At 40.2% G+C, this 20,584-nt stretch overlaps 1 protein-coding gene across 1 annotated transcript in view; it reads right to left on the bottom strand.

Moving 5' to 3' along the window:
- The window catches only part of CCT5 (chaperonin containing TCP1 subunit 5), a 559,422-nt gene that overhangs the window by 467,414 nt on the left and 71,424 nt on the right, over positions 1-20,584 (bottom strand). Inside the window, exon 5 of the mRNA XM_044064906.1 lies at positions 12,513-12,705. Within this exon, the coding sequence (XP_043920841.1) occupies positions 12,513-12,705 (193 nt within the window). The remainder of the gene's footprint in view (positions 1-12,512; positions 12,706-20,584) is intronic.

Below are 20,584 nucleotides of genomic sequence, written 5' to 3'. Positions count from 1 at the left end.
ATATCCCTTGCTGATGTCACTTGAGGGGACATTGTGGAGTGCACTCGTAGATGTTATTGGACAGCAACCCATAAAAGCACTGTAGTCCATCCACCAAAGTCTACTGACAGACTTGCATGCACTGCTAACAATGATATCACTGAGGGCAAACTTCAGTTAACTTTTCTGTGATGTCACACAGGGGAAAACAGTTTTTTTCATTAAGTTTTTAATTTTAAATTTGGCACTGAAAAACAGGCACCGACTGAATGAAAATGCAGGAAGGATCTGAAGCACCACACTGCCATGATGCGCAAAGTAATTAATAAAACTATGATGGAACACAAACAGCACAGCAGTAACATTCAAACATAGGACGGCAAAGTGGTAGTGTTGTCGCATCACAGCAAGAGGTTCTCTGGTTCAATTCTCGGCTGCGGTGCCTTTATGTGTGGAGTCTGCATGTCCTCCCTGCGTTCATGTGGGTTTCCTCCGGGTGCTCCGGTTTCCTCCCACATTACAAAGAGATGCATCTGGAGCATTTCTCCCCGGGCCTCTGCTGAAAATTGGCTTCATGCCAAGTCGGACTTTCCCGGTTAACAAATTTTAAATAAAATAAATAAATACAGCTATGTACAAAGGCCCAAAGAGAAATGTAAAGTGTTACTGTGCATTAAATTATCTGCAACTTGTTCCTTTCTGAGTGTTAGTAGAATAGTAAATCATAACTTGGAATAGTTGGAGATGCTACCCAATAAGGACAGTTACAGGATCCTCTTTGCACCGTTGTGCCAACTGCCCTTTCATGTACCTAGACAGGACTTCTAGCTTGTAATGTTACATGAAGCTGAAGACAATAATCCATCTGGCAATTTCCAGTGAGTCATGGGCAGATCCATTTTTGAAGCACACCAATGAATTTCAGTAACTGCTACACTACAAGGCTGTGCTAACTGTGCCTTGTGGAAATTTACCACACAAACTGCTATAGAACAGGGCCAGTCCCTTTCTCAAACAGTGAAAATCAACTGACCTCCATTACCCACCTCCAGGGGAACAAAGCTGACCACTTTTCAGGAGGAGCATGTTTTTCCTATTGTTTTAGTTGCTGTGCATATACAGCATGTTGAGGAGAGGCTCCCCTGGCATTATGATAATTTGTTCAGACTACTAACTGGACACACTTGCTAAGGGAGACATATGAGATTACCTTCAAACACCCACTTATACTTCATAAGGTGGCTTTTACATTAAGGACTTGGAGAGATTAGAGCAATTCGAGAAGTGTTTTCAAGGAGATGTATTCTATGGCCAATGCACCAGCTGGCTCAAAGTGAGATAATGTCAATCAGTCAACATTAAATATAAACAGAAGGCAGAAATCACACGGCAATGTATCTTGACAAATAAAGCTAAGTGAGGCCTGAAAGTACACTCAGCACTGGACAGTTTAATGTACAAAGGCCTTTTACAGGAGCCATTTTACAACTATTTTCCACTTTTGTAAGACCTGCGGGACTCAACTAGCTTTAGATGTTCAGTAGCTGGTAACAGAAAAGTACAATTGTGTACACTTACCATAAATGCAGATGTCATCACATTTGGGTTATCTGCTTGCAGTAGCCCTCAGTTGGCCTGATTAACAAAATCTCGGGTCCTGCGTCGGTTGCTGTTTCTTCTTCCGTGACGTCAGGTCGTCAGGGGTATAAAACATGCAGCCGACGCCATTACATCAGTTTTTCTTGCCCCAGATGTCAGGTGCCCCCCTAATGGAAAGCAATCAAACCTATAAATATGTAAGGTTATACCGCCAACAAAAAAGCAAATACACCAAAAAGCTTTTAAAGCATAGTAAAGGAGAGTAGAGGTATAGCCAAAAGAAGTCAGGGGGCTGGAGGGAGGGTAACCAGGACTGCAACAGTAAATACACTCGGAACATCTACATTTACGGTAAGTGTACACAACTGTATTATGTTCTTCATGTTTCACTGTTGCAGTCATCACATATGGGTAGATTCCCAAAGCTAAGGATGGGAGGAGGAATTTAGATAGCATTAGGACCAGCAATAAGGCCCTGCAAGACTGCAGTGGCAAAGCCAGCTCTGGATTTAGAGAAAACTGGCAGATGGTAATGCTTGGTGAAAGTATGTACAGAACTCCAGGTAGCAGTTCTAGGATGCCCCCAGTAGGGACGCCTCTGAGAAAGGCTGTAGAGGTAGATGCAGCCCTGGTAGAGTGGGGTCTGATCCCCTGTGGAATAGGTTTTCCATGGTGCTTATATCAGAAATGAATGCAATTGCCTACCCATTTAGAAATAGTTTGCTTTGAGATAGCCTTCCCCTCTGCCCCTGCAGCAAATGCCACCAGCAGTTCAGATTTCCTTTGAAGTTTAGTCCTGTCTAAGTTGTCTGTGGACATCCAAGGAGTGCAGTATCCATTCCCCTTTGTTCTGTGGATTAGGAAAGAAGGTTGGCAGATGAATGGACTGATTAAGGGCCACACTGGATACCACCTTGGGCATGAAAGAGGGATTGGTCCTGAGGGGCACCCTGTCCGTATGCAAGATGATGAAAGGCTCCACTGCCATAAGGGCCTGTAATTCAGATACCCTTCTTGCTGAAGTGATTGCTAAAAGGAAAGCTGTTTTCCAAGAAAGGAATTTTAAGTCTGCAGTAGCAGCTGGCTCGAAAGGAGGAAGAGTGAGTTTCTCCAATACAAAAAGTTAAGGTCCCAGGCTGGAGTTGGGGCTCTCCTGGGTGGTCTTAAATTCTTGGCCCATTCTTGGCCCCTCTGAGGAACTGCTTAAGCAGTGGATGAGGGAAGAGGGGTGGTTCTGTGTTATAATGAGCTGAAATGGCTGAGGCATGAATTTTGATGGAGGAGAAAGACAGGCCCTTGTGAAGCATCTCAGTTAAGTATTGTAAAATCTTAGGTAAATTGGGCACTGCTGCGCTCATCCATCGAGATTGGTTCTAGGCACAGAATGCATCTCAGTTAAGTATTGTAAAATCTTAGGTAAATTGGGCACTGCTGCGCTCATCCATAGAGATTGGTTCTAGGCACAGAATCTTTTCCATTTTTCAGCAGCAGATTTCCTAGTACTAGGCCTCCTTGCCTCTAAGACGATAACCATCACTGGTTTACTGAGAGATTAGTTAATTAGCCAGGCTGCTAGGTTCAGTGTTTGAAGCGGAGGGTGCAGAATCTGGTTCTTCTGCTGAGACAACAGGGTAGGAGACTGAGGCAGGTGCCATGGGGCCAACAGTGACACACTGCGGAAGAGGGAGTACCAGTGTTGGCGTGGCCAGTCTGGTGCAATCAAAATCGTCCTTGGTTTGTCTTGTTTGATCTTTAGCAGTACTTTGGAGAGCAGAGGCAGAGGAGGAAAGACATAAACCAATAGGTTTTTCCAGCTGAAGGACAGAGCATCCACTTTCCAGGCTTGTTTGTGGGGAGTCCTTGTGCAAAATTTGTCCAATTGATAGTTCTAGGGGGAGGCAAACAGGTCTATATCTGGGCTCCCCCATTTGTTTGTCAACATGTTGAAAATCCTTGGTTCCAGTTTCCACTCGTGTGGGTCCATGAGGTTTCTGCTTAGTCTGCCAGTGTACTTAAGTTTTCCTGGCAGGAATTGAGCTTGTAGATTCACTTGGTAGCTCAAGGCTGTGTTCCACAATGCCATGGCTAGTCTGCAGAGGGGGTAAGAATGTGTACCCCTCTGCTTATGTACCACATAACAGTGGTGGTGTCTGTCTTTACCATTAATTGTCCTGGAAGAATGTGGTCCTTGAAGGCTGTCAGAACATTCTGTACAGCTAACACTTCTTTTTGATTGATATTGCAGGTGCATTTGACTTTGGTTCCATTTGTTCCGAATGCACTTCCCTGCCAGGTGAGCCCCCCATGCATAGTCTGATGCAACTGTTAGGGTTTGGGCGGCAGGGGGTAGTGTGAATGGTAGTTCCCCATTTTGGTGGCAGGCCTCTGCCCACCAGGAAATCTAGGCGTAGGCAAGGTATAATAGGAATCCTTGCTTCTAGATCCTGTGAATGTTGACACCATAGGCTTTTGATATACCATTGTAGTTTCCTCATATGCAGCCTTGCATATGGAATTAGAAGAATGCAGGAGATCGAGAACCCCAAGGCTTGTAGTATTTGCCTTGCAGACAGCTGAGTTTTTGTGTGGTCACTTGTGTGGAGTAAGTTGAAAGCCATCTGCGAAGTTTGGAGCATTTCTCCCCGGGCCTCCGCTGAAAACAGGATCTGTGGAACCTAGTCGGACATTCCCGGTCAACAAATGTTAAATAAATAAAATAAAATAAAAATTGTATTCAAGCTTGCGCCCATGAACATAATTTGTTGACAGGGTACCAAGTGGGATTTCTTTTCATTTATGGTGAACCCCAGACAAGTCAGTACCCTTTGAACAAAGGCCAGATGATTCAAAAGAATGCCCTTGGCTTTCTGCATGAATTAGAGAATCGCCCAGGTATGGGTATATTTGAATATTTCTTTGCCTGCAAAATGCAATGACTGGAGCTAGGCACTTTGTGAATATCCTGAGTGTAGTAGATAAGCCAAAGGACAGTGCAGAGAACTGATAGTGCATGTAGCCTGCTTTGAAGCGTAGGTATCTTCTGCAAGACTCCCTGATAGGGATGTGCTGGTATGCTTCTTTTAAGTCTAGTGTTGCCAACCATGCATCCTTGCCTAGCACAGGAAGCAGCTGGTGAAGAGTCAGCATTTTGAATTTTGGAATCACCAGAAAGGTGTTTAGGATAGAAAGGTCCAGGATAGGATGCCATGTATTGCCTTTTCTGAGTACCAGAAAAAGTCTCAAATAGAAACCTTGTCTCTTTTCCTCTTCTGGTACCAACTGAATAGCCCCCATGTTTGAGAGTACTTGATTTTGGGCCTCTGCCCACTGATTTGGGGGCAGATCTGGCCACCCGTTTGGTGTTGGTAACTGTGTGGAAATGAAATCTGTATCCTTGGGACACTATATTTAAAACCCATTTGTCCTGGGTAATGAGTTCCCAGTTTTTGGCCTGCTGACCAATCTTTACGCCTAAAGGAACATTCTGTTGGGAAGTGCTTGGTATTTTTAAAAGCAAGTCATTGGGACAGTTTTCCTAAAGGGGGGGGGGGGGGGAGTCTTACTACTCCCAGGTTTGGGTGCGGAAACTCCCCACTGCCTAGTCTTGTGTGTCTCTTGGGACTGAAACCTGGGGTTTTTGCTGTGTCTGGGTTTGGCTTGAGAAGACCTGGAAGGAACTGGAAAGGACACATTTTTAGAGGGCCAGTGCTACTAAATCTAGGAGGCTGAACTTGTAAGAAATCTTCAACAGTTTGCATAGATTTAGCTTGATCTTCCATCTTTTTAAGAACTTCCTCAGCCTTGTTGCCAAACAGGTGGTTCTGATTTAAGGGAGCATCCAACAATTTAGCTTAAACATGATCAGGCAAACCTTGCTCCTTAAGCCAAGCATGCCTTCTGAGCACAGACCCAGTAACAGCAGCCCTGCAAGAGTATGAATCAAATCCACATTGCAAAGTATGTTTTCCAACCTGTTCAGGAGAATGCATTAAATCCTGTAACTCTTTATTTTCAGCACAGTCAAAAAAGTAACAATTTTCTGTTTAAGCAATCCAGTAACATGTTGCTGAGTAACTTATGAAACTGGCAGTTTAAAGCCCTAATGGCCAAGGCTGCAGAAGTGCAAACTTTCTTATCCCATCTATCCAGCGCCCTGGAGTCTCTATCAGAGGGGGTAGGATTTTTAGCAGTAGAAGCCTTAATACCCTTGGGTCCCTGTGAAATAGTCTCTGGGTCCGCAATAGGATTTTTAAAATGGAACTTATGAGAATCAGGAACCCTGTAATATCCATCAGGTTTTCTGGGAGCAGTAGGCAAAGAATCAGGAGCCAAACTATCTGAAAAGGCATAATCAACAATGTCTAGTACAGGAGGTATAGCTAAAGGCCTATGCTGAGGCAGGAGTAAGAAATCCCTAAGCCTCTTTTTTGAATCAGAAAAGTCCTGGCTTTCCCAGTGGAAATGCTCCCTTAAGAGTATGTAAGGTCTCACCAAAAGAAAAATCCTCTGGAGGGGAAGCAGAGGGAATAGAGTCCTCTGCATCAGAATCCTCATAAGGAGATAAGGGCAAATCCAGATCATCAGAAGAATCAGAAAAATTAGAATACTGTTCAGACGATTCATAAACTACTTCAGTCCTAGGTCTCTTAGAAGGGGGAGGTTGGCTTCCCCTGATTAGAGTTATAAGATCTTCAGCCATTCCTAATTGTTATTTGGGCATGGAGGCCTGAGCATGTGGCCTGAGGGTCTGTTTCTTAGGCATGGTTAGAGATTTTGGTCTAAATGAAGGAGGAGGCGTCTGTTTAATATGCAAGTCCGTAGGCCTGAATACAACCCCAGAAGCCAGTGCCTGCACAACGGCTCCGGACCCATCCAAGTTAGAGACATCCGCAGGTTCCGCAGTTGAAGCATCTCGTGGCATACCGGACTCCGAATGGGTCTCAGTAGAGGCCTGCGAGTCAGCAGCAGCGAGTATCAGGGGCTGCAAAAGCACCTCACTGAGTACTGGCGAACTGGCAACTGGCTTAGAAGTGTCGTCGGCAGCTTTGGACCTCGGCGGCCTGTCTCTTTCTGTCTATCTTTGCGTTTTTTCGGAATCCCAGTAGTCGGATGGCTAACAGATGACATTTCTGGACAATTAAACAGAGAGCCAAAATATTTAGAAGCGAAAATATACTGACAGATAGTGCACTAAATAAAGCACAAAACCAACAGCAAGGTACTTCGTGGTCAGGGCCTAGGCAAGGAATACAGTACAAATGAAAATCTTTCAGAGGCATTTGCTTTCCACATGTAATGTAATTATTAACTTTTACTGACATTGGTAAGGAGCAAGGAAATGTTTCCCCAACAGGATACTTTGCTTTAGTTGAAGACTTCGGTTCTGAAACTCGAAAACGAAAATTTCAGCAGTCGGCTGACCGGAACTTGCGAACTGCTTCTGCTTTGGGCACCGCACAGCAAGAAAGACTGATGTAATGGCGTCGGCTACACGTTTTATACCCCTGACGTCATGGAAGAAGGGACAGCAACTGATGCAGGATCCAAGACTTTGTTAATCAGGCCGACTGAGGGCTACTGCAAGTAGATAACCCAAATGTAATGACTGCAACAGTGAAACACGAAGAACATTAAGAAATGTACTGTAACACAAACAAAAATACAATATAATATAGCCCAGAACTGTGCTGACAACTTATAAGTGCACAAGTTTATCACTCACTCAAAGCAAATAAAGTAATGTTCAAATAGTGGACAGAGAGGGGAAAGTGAGAAATAAGTATCTGTTAGAGACAGTAAGTGCAGTATGCATATATATCTGTGTGCGTGTGCATGAGCATCACCTTACACTTAATTCCTTTATTAAACTCAAAATACAAAAGCAGCTTACCTTTCTCACAAAAAATGACCCAAACCTAGTTAATTAGCCTCAGCTAATAAATATAATTTTATTTTATTTATTTTACATTTGTTTACTGGGACAGTCCGACTGGATACATGTCCATTTTCAGTGGAGGCCCGGGGAGAAAAGCTCCAAATAGACAAACTTACATAGATTACACAAGAAGTTGGATAACATTAGAAAATATAAAACAAAGTGATTATGTACACTGGCTTAGTAGTGTTCCCTAGTAGGGACTCAACTCTCATGGAAAGACAATTAAAAGCAAGAGACGTCAGACTGGATATAGAGCTTGGTGACGTAGCTGCATGTTATGATTTTTCCAGATTATGCTTTCAGTTTACAACTTAATCAGGGTTGGCAAATGGGCAAAGCCAGTTCACTTTGAGATACTGTGAGTTTTTTTGTTTTAAGACTTTTGGAGGATTGTAGGGTTATATAGTTTGGCAACGAATTCCAAGTTTTGCCAAAAAAGTTGGCAAACAGGAATTCACCAGCAGAGTTATTAGCTTTGTGGGTTTGGACCAACAGTTTGTTGGCTGACCATAGGGATCTCAGGTTGCTAGATGGCTTAATAATATTTATAAGTGAGGAGGTATCTTCAAGGTGGTACAGAATTGTGTGTGCCACTAAGAGCTGACTGAAATGAATTAAGCTGGGCAGTTCTAGCCACTCTAGATGTTTCAGGTTCTGGCAGTGGTGGGTTCTATAGGTGGAGCCAGTGGCGAATCTGGCAATATGGTTGTAGCTATGGGACAGCTTACCTAGTTCGGATTTGTTGAGGTTTGAGAGTACAGGCGAGCCATACAAAAGAGTAAAGAGTAGGTGTGACCGGGCGACTGCAGTCCTAGCCAGTGGGGTTAAAAATGTCTTGTTTCTATACTGTGATCCAAGCTTCTTATAGATGGTCTGTATGGTTTTGTTGACCTGTAGGTCAAATTTGAGATGGTCTATGATAAGCCCTAGAAGTGTGGTGTGTTGATCTTGGGAGATAGTGGTACGATTGTTAGACATGACAGAGAATGAAAGTGTGGCAGATCTACTAGTGGGGGTGAAGAGTAGAAGTTTAGTTCTATTAGGGTTCAAGCAGTATGCGTTGGTTGGTGAGCCAGTTCTCAAAGGTGTCACATGTATTTTGGGTTAGGATTTGCAGTTCGGATGGGGAGGTGGCCGCACAGATCAGAGTGGAATCATCTGCATATTGAATATAGGTAGCTTTAGGGATGGCAGTGTAAAGGATGCTGATAAAAACAGAAAAGAGTAGTGGACCTAGTATGGAGCCTTGAGGGACACCAAATGTGAGAGGTAGCTGGCTGGAGAGTTTGCCCTGCCATAGTACTGCCTGTTGTCTACCAGTTAGGTAGGACTGGAACCACTGGATTGAGTGCTTATTGAGGGAAATAGATTTTAGAGAAAGAATGAGACGTTCATGGTTGACCATGTCAAAGGCTTTTGATAGGTCAAGAAAGAGGGAAGAGAATAGCCTATTGTCATTCCCATTTTGGTTTATGGCATTAGTAAAGGAAAGGAGGGCTGAGGTGGTGCTGTGGTATGGCCTGAAACCATGCTGGGAGTTGGATAGTAAGTTATTCTGTGTAAGGTATTGCATTAGTTGCTTGTGTACACATTTCTCCATTATTTTGGCTAGTGGGGAAAGAATGGCAATGGGTCTGTAGTTGGATATGTCTGTAGAACTACCACCTTTATGGAGTGGGATGATGTGGGATATTTTCCAGAGGGAGGGGATAGTGCTTTCAGATAAGGTTCTGTTGATAAGGATAGATATGGGATATGCAATGGCATCTGCAGCCATTTGTTGGTACTCTGCAGGAAGGAGGTCAGCAGTGAGGGTGGTAGGTTTTAGTTATAAGTGTTTTGATAAAACTAGTGGATATCGGTTGGAAGCTAAATTGGGGGTGATTAGTGGGTACATTAGGGGTGTGGTTTAAGTTTGTGTGGGTTAGTTGATTTGCTAGGGATTGGACTGTTTCAGTGGAAAAGTTATAAGTGCCAGCTATGGTCTCTGAGGAACTTTGGGTGTGGTTAGCCGGGGTTGTGGTGGTAGAATGACCTGGATGAAATAGTTGCTTTAAGCCTGCCCAGAAATTTTGAGGGCCGGTTTGGTAGGAGATTTTGGTAGAAGCTTTTTTTAATCTAGTAAAATAGATTTTTTTGCATCATTCCTGAGTTGACGATATTTTAGATGGTCAAGTGGGGCTTTAGTTGTTCTCCAGCTGGCTCAGGCTCCGTTTCTGGTTTTGATTTCAGATTTAGTATCTTTTGTGAGACATGGTGCTGTGTTTGATCTAGGTTTTATTTTATGTGCTGGAGCATGGGAATCAAGGATACTTAGGAATTTAGTGTTAAAGTGAGCTATAGCCTCTTTTAATGGTAATTTTTTTTAGTTTTGACCAGTCAACTGCTTTTAGTTCGTTTAGGAATATAGCAGTGTCAAAGTTTTTCCCGTTTCTAAAGTGTTTTACATTTGGCCTGGTGAGGGTTTCCTGCCTTATGTTTTATGATATAGGGTAGTAAATTGTCACTAAGGCCATCAGGGAGAGTGCCAGCTGTGTACAGTTGGGGTTGGTTATTAACTAGGATCCAGTTTAGGATACTTTCCCTGTTGGTCGGTTTGTTTATACTAGCAGGAGAGGTTATGGTCTACTTAAACCCAGATAAGTTTATAGGGGTGAGGGGGTTCAGAGGAGCAGGGGTGCCAGTCGCTACTGAAGTCACCAAGAACTATGGTTTCTTGGGGATAGGTAGTGGTCAACCAGTATTGGATATCCTCTAAGGTATTTAAGCTGTTGCCTTACAGAATGTAAGCACAGACTATGTTCAAGCATTTGTTCTGGTTAATCTGCAGTCCGATAAGCCATTTCTGCAAAAATGTCACAATAAGTTGTCAAAATTCTTAAACAGGCCTGGTCCCAATTCCTGTAAAACTATACACACTGTGTGTGTGTGTGTGTGTGTGTGTGTGTGTGTGTGTGTGTGTGTGTGTGTGTGTGTGTGTGTGTGTGTGTGTGTGTGTGTGTGTGTGTCTGTGGAAGGGTTCCCAAGGAGAGTCATCTGCCAGAAGTGGAAGATCACAGCAGACTGTCACGTCTGTGAAGCCCAGATGTGCTCTCTCAAAGGTAGCAAGAAAGTACTGAAGAAAGTGGAGCCCAGGTTGCTGTTTTCTGCACATGGAGCTTAAGAAACAGCAGCGTAGGTGCACGTGGGGAAGGGGCAAGACAAACTTTTGAAGACTGGTCGGCCATTACATAACCCAAACAGCTACTGCAGCAGTGGGAAAGATGAGCACAATGGAATGTTTGAAGCTGTGATGACAGTCTACTAAAAAATAATGAAAGGATTCGTATCCAGCAATGGATGAATATGCAAAAATACCTTCATACTGTGTTGAACCCATCCCTTACATATACTTGACACATTCACAATTTGGGAAACATCTCTGCCAAGCTGTGCATATGCTTGATTGTCCACAATCTGCAGACAAAACAGGCAAGGTATCTTTTGGAAAAGGTGTCCTGCTTCTTACTCTTAATGCTAGAGAGATCCATAACCAAGAAAGGATATTGATCTTGCAAAAATACAACCTGAAGATTTACACATGGGAAATAAAGGTATTATGACTGTCTGCAATTAGTAAGGCTGAGTAGCTACTACAGTAACAGTCCTCCATTATACATTGCAAGTTTATAAAGCAATAAATGTTGATACAGCACACCCAAACAACTGTTAGCAGTAAAAATGTTCCGAAGGGTACTGACATCAGGTGAGTCTACAGCTCTCTCACTTCCACACCACTCCCCAACTCGTCCATCCACACCTTCTCCATCATTGATCCAACACTCTGGAATTCACTCTCCAAATGACAGACTACTTTCCACTTCTTCTGCTTTCCACAGACAGCTCAATCTCATTCTTCCACAAAAGGTAAAATGCTACTGGCAGTGCTGTTCCTTAATTAGTGCAATTTTGCCTAACGTGGTTTTGAAGGCTGATGTATGTGGTAATCTCACTGGTGTTCAAAACAATGATCTACAGCTGTACAACAATATCACACACACATTTTATATATATATATATATATATATATATATATATATATATATATATATATATATATATATATATATACACATACATACACATACATACACATACATATACACACACGCACACACACACACAGATAGATATGCAACCACTGTGCAGTTGTTTTGCACTTTTGAATGTGCATTTTCTTTACATTTTACACCAACAAGGATGCAACTAGAAAAGGGACCTACTGTTTCTGATTAACTAAGCAAACACTGAAAACATAACTGAAAACACTTTTTCAAATGTATTTTTGGTACATTTCAGCCATTTTTTGAGAAGCAGCTCCTAGTTTTATGTCAGCGTGAATAAGTTAAAAAGTCTGGAAATCACCACTCAAAGTGTACATCTTTCTGTGCAATTAAAAAGTTGAAAGTTCTTCTGAATAAACCAAACAGCAGTGTTACATGCGATAACGCCAAAAGAAACAAAGCCTTTGAATATGTTAGGAACTTGTCCTTAATGCATGGAGAAATAATCTCATCTTAAAGGTAATCACTTCAATGGTTTTCCACAGACAAGTCTTAGATTAATTAAGCAACTTTCCTGCAACAAAAAACATGCCACGAACTCCCAGTGCACCAGTCTGTGGCCACTCAGCTACTCTAGCTGTCTTATGTTAAGTTATTCTTCACACCATTAAATTCTGATTCAACCAACTACAATGCAAACAAACTCACATGCATTACAAAGACAACAGGCTAGTTTTTACAACCCCCTCTTAAGACAACATGCATTAAGTGTTCCACTAAATCCATTACACTCGTGCTCCTCTTTACATTTTCTAGACTGTAAAATACAGCTTTCTTGTAACAGCTCTTTGACACTCAAGTAAATATTAATTTTTTTTTTTAAATCTTTTCACGCTTACCCTTGCCACTTTACAGCAATGCAACAGGTGCAAGTCCACTCCATATTTACATACCTTGGGCATTTGAGGATGGCTAAATTCTTTGTCTACTACCACTCCTTTGATCAGTTGGGTATCCTCTAATTTGCCGCCAACTTTTCCTTCAACTTTAATCAACTCAAAATCAACATCTTTACGTTCCATATCTGCTACAGTCAGGATAGCATTTACTGCAATTTCTGCCATTTGCCTATGGCAACGGGTTATACTGAAAATAAATCACAAAACGTGCAGATTCAGACTAATGGAGCTTGGTTAATTTTATATATATAGATTATATATATATATATATATATATATATATATATATATATATATATATATATATATATATATAAAAACAAATAAAAGATAAAATTATATCCAAGATATTATATGGAAGAGGCACAACCTAGAAAAATATACAACAGATATATGATCAAATCAAAACATGCAAGTCAGAAAGGAGCATGCAATACATATTACATTAAAAAGAATGCAAAGTACATACCACTAAAAATCAAAGAATTACGTGCATGCCATGTGTACAATCAATACACTGTAGAGGAGATTCTAGGCCTTTTTACATATAATGAAACAAGGACGTCTAATCAGTGTCTTGCATAACATTTGGTAAATCAACCGAAGTTGTAAAACTAAAAGTCATACCTGGATGAGCAAGTCTCTTCTTGTAAAGCAGCAGGATTGAAACCAAAGGCTTTCAGTCAGCTCTTATCTGAAACTTTCCAAGGGTACTAGACCCACCCAATAATCCACAATCCTCTGCCAACTAGCTTCCAATTTACATCTCACATGTACCACTCAAAATCTATCAGCAAAGAAACATCGCCAATAACCCTCCCGACCTTGTCTGCTCATCCAGTATCCAGCTTCATTGGTATGGCAAATACAAAACTGTCACAGGAGCTACATCCTTTTCAACCAATAGGAGACTGTCCCAAGCCTATCCTTCAAGGTGACCTGTGCAACTTACCTGGGATGACAGTGACTCTGAAGGAAGACAGAGGCCCAAGATCCAAGCTTGTAGTATCTTGCAAAAGTATTCATTGAAGCCAATTGTAGCAGCTGCAAAAATATCCAAGGAAACATCTCTGGGAAAGGTCTGACAGGCAGCAACTGCTCTAGCTGAATGTGCTGTAAGCACACCAGGCAATGCTTCATAATTTTCAGTGCAAAATTTAATGTCAGAAAACCATATACACACTTTTGATTCCATTTTTTTGTAGAGAATAACAATTAATAGTTTCCTTTAATTTGGTCCTAGCCATATAAAATCAGAGCTATCATAATGTACTTGAAGTGTAGCAAGTATTCATCTCTGTATGAATATTTAGGAAATACAAAAAGAAAAATCTGTGGTATCCCTTGACTTCTCAGGAAAAACTCGGTATGCAACCTATACTGGGTCCAAAACAAACAAAGAAACTTTGCAGTGTGGAGGGTGTGATGTTTACTTCCTGAATTATGTTATGCATTTAGTTCACGTAATAAAAATTGAACTTTAAAATATAACTGTAAAATACGTGCTACAAAATAATCAAATAGAAAACAGTACGTAGTCCACAGCAGAGTTAAAAATGGAATATCCTTTACTGAAAATACAGGTAAATTAAGACTGATTTAGTTTTCTTTCAGTGGCTCTCTTAGGAAGGACTGGTTCTCAACGGCACACCATCCCTGGGAAAGGCTATATGGCACATGAATTCATCCAGCATACATACTAGCATCAAAGGAAAAAAGTGACTTACACAGCAGTCACCCCAAACCAAATTTAGGAGGAGACTGGAAAGGTGCTATGGGTCAAATTCACATGGATGAAACATAAAACATTTTTTTGGGGAAAAACAGTGTCCTTAAAAGGAAGCCAGAGGTGGAATGTACCTGTTAGAAAGGGTTGCAAGCCTTCAAAGAAACTTAAAATGAACAGATTGTATATCTGAATTGTACCAATGCTCAAAGCAAAATGCACTCTAACAGAGGAATAACTTAGATCTGTATTAAAAATTTGAGAAAGGTATGCAGGAAGTGTGAATAAATCCAACCCTTTGGCCATAGCCAAAGTAGAAAAGCATATCCATTCATAAGACTGCGTTTCCAGTATTGGGTCCCCGAGTAGATCTGGACCACACTAGGCAAAGTGAGCTACACACACATTAATGCAATGGAGTAGCCATGCAATTACCGAATGCAGTGAAGGTCTAGATGAGTGAATCAGATTTCACAGGGTTCTGAAGAGCTTTTAGTTCTTCTCCAAAGATGAAGCCAAAGTAAATGAAAGACCTATTCAAAAATTTGACAGAGATTTTATATATATATATATATATATATATATATATATATATATATATATATATATATATATATATATATATATATTGTAATACAGGAAAAAAAGGAAGACTGCAAAGTAGTCATGGGGGCCACTTCTTGCCAACGGCATTCCTGGTGCATTCTGCCAGAAGAGAGATCATTGATAATAACCTGCTGAATTTGGCAATGGTAGGTTTCAAAAACGTCACAGCAAGACCACCAGTGAAAGAAGAGATTCCAGACAAGACAGGTTTTGGAACCACTTGTAAAGCATCAGCAAGAAATGACTGAGCTTGTCAACTAAAGAACACTCTTCCCCAGAAATGTGGCTTGCTATAAGAAAGTGACTGAAACTGCCCATTACTATACCCCTAAAATGGTAGGTACAGAGAGGTGAAGAGCAAGTTCATCCCTACTTGTTTCTATACCATACTCCAGCCATGCTGCTGGTGTAGAAGTATAACTGGACCCTACAAACATACTGTATATGGCAACCCACTTTAGAAACCTCATGCAAAACCTGGCAAATGCAACCATTTACATTGCAGCTGCCTCAAGTCTTATTGCCCAGACATCATAAGCTGAAGTGAACAAGAATGAAGTAACAGACACTGCACACTAAAAGGAAGAATCATGGCGAATGTAAAAATGCAAAACAGTGCTTCTAGTATAAATCCAAAAAATCAGGGTTTGCAAAGGCCCTTTCTGGGACTTCACAGTGAATGCCTTAAGAATCATAACAGTCTCACAAACACCAATGTACCCATTTAAAACTAGTGTGGCTAGCAACCAGTCATCCATGTAAGGAAACATAGTGACTGCTTGCAGACTCTGGTTCTCTAACAACAAAGATAAACTTGGAAACACTTGGTGCTGAAAAGACTACAGAACAATTAATGAATGTCTCCTACTTGGAAGAACAGAAACTTTTGGGGGTTCTTCGCAATCTGTGTCTGTATGTGTTTGTGTGTAGGTAGGCACTTTGGAGGTCCAAAGATCACATCCAGTCTCCTGTTAACCAAAATGATGGGCTGAACCCCCCCCATGCCTTTATTGATTACTTGCGACACATGCAAATTGACATTTATATATAATCAAACTATATAAACATAAACATTACAGTTCACATATATTACCATACATCATATAACCTAAGCAATATTACATAAATTATTCAATCCCTACCATTTTTTTTAAAACAAAACCACCTTTACTACATCACTCACTACACTACACAGGCAATCATACACTTACAGAACTGAAAATAACCACAATCTTAGTTGCAAGCATTTTACCTCACAAACCATACTGACACACTCCCAGTTGCAAACAATATCACTTACAAACTACTCAATCATTTTCCGTCAAGCATTACATAAGCCCATTTAACTCCTGCCACCTACAATCCCCATTTTTTTCTGATGGAGTTTGCTCCTACCCTTTTCTAAAGATCTCATTTCTAGTTGTTTTATATCTGTTACTATATTCACTATTTCCAATATAAATGGTTTAGATTTTGATTTCCATTTTCTATTAATTGCTTTTTTGGCAGCCACCATTAGACACAGTAAGGCCTTACCATGGCAGTTCAGATTCTGTATCATAGCTCAAAAAATCGTCTCTCTCATCAGACCGATATGCCCACCCAGCATCTCTGATGGTGCATCCTGCAGGGAATCCTTAAAGTCCACCAACTCACCGCACTCCCAGAAAATATATTCCCAATTACCTCTTTCTTCCCCTTCACACTTCCAACACTTAATGTTTGCCTGAAGAAAAATTCTTTGCAGTCTACTTGGGATATAAAAATATCTATTGTAAACATTTCCAGGTAAAAATCCTAAATCTTGTAGATTTTGTTGCATATTTGGGAGACATACATATATCTTCCCATTGTTTATTTGTGAATTGTTTATCCAATCTCTAACCTCCGCTGATTCTTAGTTATCAAGCAATATTTTATATGCTCTACTAATTATTCCTTTTAAATGACAGCTTCTGTTCTAGATTCTATTAAAAAATCTACCAGTGCTGGTCCTTCGTTTAGACTCCTCCTATTTCTTTCTCTTTGCCTATACTCTGATATCAATCCCTGATAGGGAAGCTGCAGTCCAAAAATTCTTGGCATCTTGCCATTCTACCATTCTTCCTTCTCTAGTTATTTGCTCCCAATACCTCGGTGCCTTTGCCAGTTTTCTCCAATTAATTCCACCCCCCTTTTTCCTATTTTCTGTATCACTAATTGCAGTCATCCCTATCAGCAGAATCTCTATTCTCCATTCTCACGTTGGTTTAGTTCTTACAATACCTTCTGCTACTTTATGGATATAATATTCTGCATGATTATTGTTATTCTCCTTAAAGGCCTGCATCCAAAATCCCAGTCTCTCCTCCTTTATTGAGCTTCCCCCATGTTTTGTCATCCCTTTCCGCTTTGAATTATAGTTTCTGCTTGTGCTATGTACAGGAGTCTTAACTGTGTAGCTCTGAAATACCCCTTCAAATTGGGTAATCCCAAACCACCCTGTTCTACTGGAAGAATAAGCTTATCCCACTTGACTCTTGCTGTCTTCCCCTCCCAAAGTCTTTCAGCTCTTTATTAACTGCTATTCAAAACTTCTCCTCTGGCTGATAAAAAATATACCTGACCTGTGTACGTGTTAAAGGGGCAAACATTTTAGCTGCTTGTATCTCAACATCCATATCCATATAACAAAGCTTCCATTTTCTCATTTTTTGTATTATTTTTTTAGTCTCTTCCCACATATCCTTAGCTTCCACACTAGAACCATTTTTAATCCATACTCCTAAATATTTCATTTTATCATGTCCCTTTAAAAATGGGTATTCCTGAACCAGTTCACTTGTGGGTACATAATTTACCTCTACTGCCTTTTAGTTTCATTAATTTTGGACCCCAAAAAAGATCTGAAACTGTCTCAATATGTTCCACAACACTAATGTCTTTTTCTAGGTTTGTCAGGTACACAATAATATGTGCAAACAGAGCCAGCTTTCCTTGACTACCATGCCAATTATATCTTTGAATTTCTGAATCCCTTATTTTCTTTGCCAATGGTTCTAAATATAATGCAAATAATAAAGGGGAAACAGGACACCCATGCCTGGTTCCTCTGCTCGAGTACAAATTATCAGAGAGGACCTTACCCACTTTAATTTTCACCTCCAATCCCTCATATATTCTCCTAATCAACCTTATATTTTTTTTCAGGAAATGTAAATACTTCCATTGCCCTACTCATAAAGTCCCAGCTTACTCTGCCAAATGCTTTCTCTGCATCAAGACCCACCAACAACAATGACATTTTCTTACATTCTGCTACCCTCTGGATCAACATTCTGTTAATGCTGTCAAATGTTTGCCTCCCCTCCACAAAACCATATCCATTAGTTCTGGCATAACTTTGGTCATTCTTTTAACCATAATAGATGTGAACGCTTTATAATCATGGTTTAGTAATGAAATGGGTCTGTAAGAATCTGGATATGATGGATCTTTCCCTCTCTAGGTATTACAGCTACCCCTGCTTTCTTCCAGGACAGTGGTATTTCTCCTCTTTAAGAGACTGTTAAAACCTTCCAGATATTTACCAGTTTTCCCCCTCCCAGCTTCTAAACTTTCACAGGAATACCACCTATTCCTGGGGACATTCCTCCTATCCTATTAGTAATAGAGCCTCACTTACCTCTAACCTTGGCATACTTAAGTCTTCCATAAACAATTCCATTTGGATCTTTTCTTGATTTTCATATTTCTCTGCTTTATAAGAGACTTGCATAGATTTTCTGAAATTTCTATTACCTCTACAGGATCTCGTTACCTTCTTTGCTACAGACTCCCTAAGTTTGGAGACCGCCCTTTCTACTTTGTTGCCAAAGTCGTTGTGCTAAAAGTTTGTGTTCTAGTGTTATCAAAAAATAGCTGCTTAACAGCAATCTTTGCAAGCTTGTGCATATTATAAAGGTAATCCCTTATTTTCTGCCTAGCATTATGCAGTTGATGATCCTCTTGTTCTGAGAGATTCCCTCTTTTCTACAATGCTTTAACATCTCTCAGTCCCTCTAAATAATTATTGTTACTTCTTAACCATAGCTGTTTTTCTTTTATTTCTACTCTGTTTATAAACTCCACCTTAGTTTTATCCCAGTCCCTACCTATATTTTCAGAAAAAATTTTGATCTTCTCTAGTAGCGCCTGAATAATCTCCACTACCAATTCCTTAAATTCCTCTCTTTTCAACAGATAGGTGGGAGAGCGCCAATGTCTCATTTTTATTTCACTACCCTGTGTTTTAATTTTAGCTATTATTGGTACATGATCTGAATTCGTTACTGGGTGGGATACAAGACCTTCAATTAAATGCACATGTTCCTGTGAAATGTAAATTCTCTCTACCCTAGCACAGTTTTTATATTGTGGGGAGTATGCAAATGCACTACAAACTCTTATTACAGAATTCACATCTTCCATGCCAAATATTTTCATAAACGTCTTCAGAAATCTACCCTCCTTTGTTATATTTTCCATTCTGGGACCCACATGACATCTTCACTGCCTCAAATTAAATTCTAACCCCCACCTATAAGCAATATTCCTTACTGAAAACTGATTTCTCCCAGAAGTTTAAGCCCCATTATAGCAGTTTTAGGTGGAATGTAAATACATGCCAATGTAATCCTCTTCCCTTGCCAGTAGCCCCTTTGCACTACAAATCTGCCATTATCATCTTTTTTTTTCTTCTATCACTACTGGCGTTCCTCTTTCAATTAATACAAGTCCTTGTCTTTTCCTCTGTTCTAGGTAGTCAGCTGAATAACCATCCTGAAAACCTTTCTTTACCAAATTCACACATTCAGTCCTTTCTAAGCACAGAGTAAACAGGTAGAACAGCAGCCAAACATGTCTCGACAGTCCAAGTACCAAACAAAATGAAAGAAATCAAGGCACGAACTTCCACACAATAAATATTTAATGTAAAGCTTTCAAGTCGATACTCTTAACAGATCTAATACCCTGACCCATGATGATAATACAGTTAGGATGCCCAAGAAACATGATTTAGGTTATAAAGTACAACAGACATTCGCACCCAGTCCGAAGTATTTACTGAAAGAAACTGGACTATCTTACAATCTGACGGTGACATTAAAAGAATAGTTGGAACAAAACCATTCTTTATTTTTGAGAGAGAGAAGAATTTAAAACAGTTATGTTACAAGGATATTAGGTCTGACAGAGCTGTAGCACGGGTACAGGCTAAGAACACGGTTCCTTGTTTTAACTGCATGTATTGTAAATATATTAACACAGATGTTGAGTTTGTTAAAACAGAATTTTTCTTTAAAACATTTGCCACCTGTACTAGTGAGAACATTGTATACTTAAAAATTGCGTGAAATGCTCATGTTTCTATATAGGTAGAACCAACTGTAGATAAATGGCTTCACATTTATCAGAAATTCGCAGGGGCATAGAAACAAATGCTTTATAGAAACACATTATGGAGAATGGTAATGATCATACATTTAAGCTTAGAGTACCTAAGAAAATCCATGCAAATCCAAGAGGGGGTGATGTGACTATAACTGAAAGATCCGAATACAAATGGCTTAATTATTCTAGAGCAGATATGCATACAGGTCTTAAGATTAATAGCATTAAACCTATTTTCATGTTTAAGCACTCCTATGTCCAATGATAATACATTACGTATGATATTTTTATATGTAATATATTTTATGTGTGAAGAAATTTT

This window comes from Protopterus annectens, chromosome 3.part0 (genome assembly GCF_019279795.1).
Source record: "Protopterus annectens isolate FY-2018-M chromosome 3.part0, PAN1.0, whole genome shotgun sequence".
Taxonomy (NCBI): domain Eukaryota; kingdom Metazoa; phylum Chordata; order Ceratodontiformes; family Protopteridae; genus Protopterus; species Protopterus annectens.
The sequence above is the reverse complement of the archived record's forward strand: the minus strand, read 5'-3'. Positions and strand labels throughout refer to the sequence as shown.